Consider the following 3672-nt stretch of genomic DNA (forward strand, 5'->3'; position numbering starts at 1 on the left):
TTATCAGCACTAGCTTTTAAAACGTGTGAAAAAAAAAAGATTCCTTTGTGACAGTTTATGTTGTTGCTCTATATTGATATCAGTGTCTATAAATGGATTAAAATTCAACTCAGATTCTCATTTCAGGTGAGGAGCAGCTGTCAGAAAATAACTGTAGAGATGCCGTATCCATTAACAGTTTAAATCTACACCCGCATCTCTTATTAGATACCTGGGAGAACATTCTATAACCATATTATTTATTTATTTATCCATAATATCATATTATTTCTGTTTTTCTTTCTCATGTAGTAATCATGGGAAAACAGAACAGCAAACTGACCCCTGAGGTAATGGAGGACCTTGTGAAGAACACGGAGTTTAATGAACATGAGCTCAAGCAATGGTACAAGGGCTTCCTGAAAGACTGTCCCAGCGGTCGACTAAACCTGGATGAGTTCCAGCAGCTCTATGTTAAGGTGAGAATCTATGGGTTTTAACGCAATTCAAAGCTCACTATTACCACTATTACCCCCTACTTGGGGCTTTTACTAAGTTTTAAAGGGATAGTTCACCCAAAAATGAATTTTCTGTCATCATTTTCCCTCATGTTGTTCCAAACCTGTTTGACTTTCTTCTGTTGAAAAAAAAAAAAAAAAAAAAAACTGTTGGAAACCATACCATCTCGGTTACCATTGACTTCCATTGTTTAGGCAAAAAAGTAGAGAATTTTCTTAAAATATTTTTCCACCAAAGAAAGTAAAATCACACAATGTTCATTTTTGGGCAAACTGTCCTTTTCAGACTTATTAGCCATCTAGTCATTCAAGGAAGCCACTGTCTAGTCGATTTTGAAAATGCATTGTTTTTCCATATTTGTCTTTTTTATTTTTTGTCACATGTACATTTTCTGTACATACATATTTTTTCTTCTTTGTGCACAGACATAACCATGTTTATATTGTGGTGTTAATATGTGTTTTGTGTGTGTGTGTGTGTGTGTGTGTGTGGTAGCCGAGCCGAGTGAAGATATCTTTATAGATATCTCTACTTTGAGGATTATTGATAGTAACCATACAACCATGCAAGCTTTGAAAAAAATATAGGAGAAGGGAGCAAAAGAAAAAAAAAAAAATGGGGGCCTGTAAAAAAACAAAAACAAACAAGAAAAAACTGTCAACCGTTCAGAACTCCCTAGCAATTGTATTGCAACTTTGGCAGCCAGTAAATTTGTAATAATTTGAAATTTTACTTTGAGGAATACTGAAATTAACCATGCAACCATGCAAAAATATAGAGTTAATAAAAAGGTCAGGAAAAAGAAGACATTGAAAAAAACTGGAGCCTGAAAAAAAAAAAAAAACACATGGCAATGATTCAGAACACCTCAGCAGCCAGTAAATATTAAATTCTACTTCGAGGATTATTAAAAATAACCATGCAAGTTTTGTAAAAATGTAGATGAATTTAATAAAAAGGTCAGAAAAGGAAAAGAGAGCTACAAAAAAGAAAGTAAGTGTCCTAGTATGTTTAACGTGAGACAGTAGGGTTACACATTTTACTGTAGAGAAGCACAAACTAGTCAAAGCGGCCGTCCGTGAAATTTTATTCATAGAACGACTTGAGACGCTGTGAGAACCTCAGTGAAAACACGCTGTTAGATGTACTTGTACCCACTGTGAAGTGCCCAAGGAATGAACCTGAAGCAAAGAACAGAACTTGCTGTGGCTGCTGTAGAAAATTCAGACATGAAAATCAATAAGCGTTCACAAATCCCTCTTAAAGGAATGGTTCACTCAAAAAACGAAAACGCCATCATTATTTACGGATGTTCATGTCAATCCAGCGCTGTATGTGGGCAGACGTTTAGAAGAATTTTTAAATAGAACAGTGATCACGTCTACTAAGAAAAGCACATAGTTGAACAGCATTTGATATGCAGTATTTCAAGTCATCGAACTAATAATCTTGCACTGCAGCAGAAAGGAAGATTTTTGGTGAACAAAACTAAATTCAAGACTCTTATGCGCTTCACAAGACTCAATTATTATTATTTTTTTTAAACTTGACAGCCGAGGTCACAAAAAAAATAGAGAATAAAATAACTGCTTGAAGACTCTTCATAATTAGATTTTCTCTTTACGTTCCACAGAAAATCAAACACAGCAGTTTCTAATAGTTTGTCCAGAGGACCGTTATTTTGTCATTCTCTTCTGTTTACTTCACTTCCTGTTTCAACGCTATTTGGTTTCGGTTTCATTGGTTTCTGAATATGACCTCGTTATATCGGAACACATACACACACAGATTTTATATATATATATGGCGATGATACCGCATACCGCGCTATTGAGCCACTCAAAATTACCGCAAGGGAAATTCCTTCACCGCGACAGCCCTAATCTGAGGTTTGTAATATCTGCAACCAGAATTTTGTCTATACGTCAAAACACCTTGAGATTTTGATATTTGAGCAATAAATAATTACATAAAATGAAAGAAATGAAAATAAAATAAAACAAATAAATAAGCATAAGTAAAAAGGTTGAAGATTCACCCTAAATAAGTGCTTATATTTCCAAAAGACTGTAGAAAACTGCTTGTTTTAGGGGAAATCCAATATATAAATATAAAATAATAAACAAATAATATATACAATTAATAAAAACATGTCCGAATGAGTAACAAGGTTGGAGATTAATTTGATTTTTATTCTAAACTATTATGCCTTAATTCCAATAACTTGAAGTCAACAATTTGTATTAAAGGTGAATCCAATTTATATAAGCTCTGCAATTTTTACAACCAAAATTTAGGATGTCTGAACAAATACAATGTGATTTTGATATTTGAGCAATAAATATGAGATAATAAATAAATACAATAAATGAAAATAAATGTCAGAATGAGCAACAAGGTTGAAAATTTATTAATTTCAATAGATTGAAGAAAACTATTTATATGATCATATCTAATAGTTCTCATAACACAATAACATGCCTCCAATGCTTTGAAGATGATTTTCTTTGAAATGTTATATGAAGTTTGCCGTTTTCAGCCAAAAATTAAAACGTCAGAACAGAGACCGTGAGATTTTGATATTTGAGAAATAAATAAATATTAAATAATGAATACAATTAATAAAAACATGTCAGAATGACAAACAAGGTTGGAGTTTCATCCTTAATTACTATGTTTATTTCCAACAAATGTGAGAATTTATTTGATAATATCTAATAGCTCTCATAACAGAAAAGGTTACTAATGTTTTAAAGATTTATTTTCTATTAATTTTATGTATTACTATTTAATTGTATTTATTTTAGGACACATCTGAACAGAGACACTGTAATTTAGATATTTGAGCAATAAATATGATGTAATAAATACAATAAATTAAAATATCAGAATGAGCAACAAGGTTGAAGATTCATCCTAAAAATAGTGCTTTTATTTTCAATAGATTGAGGAAAACTATTTATATGATCATAATATTAGTGGTGTCAAACGATTAATCGCGATTAATCGCATACAAAATAAAAGTTTTTGTTTGCATAATATATGTGTGTGATCTGTGTATATTTATTATGTATATATAAATACACACACATACAGTATATATTTTGAAAACATTTACATGTATTTACATGTCTATATTTATATAATTTATATTATAAATAAATATATTTAATA

General features: G+C 31.2%; 1 protein-coding gene across 1 annotated transcript in view; it reads left to right on the forward strand.

The window, feature by feature from the left end:
* Window positions 1-292: 292 nt before the first annotated feature.
* The window catches only part of LOC107710412 (visinin-like protein 1), a 5114-nt gene continuing 1734 nt past the window's right edge, over window positions 293-3672 (forward strand). The window contains exon 1 of the mRNA XM_016515181.1: window positions 293-458. Coding sequence (XP_016370667.1) covers window positions 297-458 — 162 coding nt within the window. The 5' untranslated portion in view covers window positions 293-296. The remainder of the gene's footprint in view (window positions 459-3672) is intronic.

The sequence above is a fragment of the Sinocyclocheilus rhinocerous genome, unplaced genomic scaffold (assembly GCF_001515625.1).
Source record: "Sinocyclocheilus rhinocerous isolate Xijiao unplaced genomic scaffold, SAMN03320098_v1.1 scaffold927, whole genome shotgun sequence".
In the NCBI taxonomy this organism is placed as follows: Eukaryota; Metazoa; Chordata; class Actinopteri; order Cypriniformes; family Cyprinidae; genus Sinocyclocheilus; species Sinocyclocheilus rhinocerous.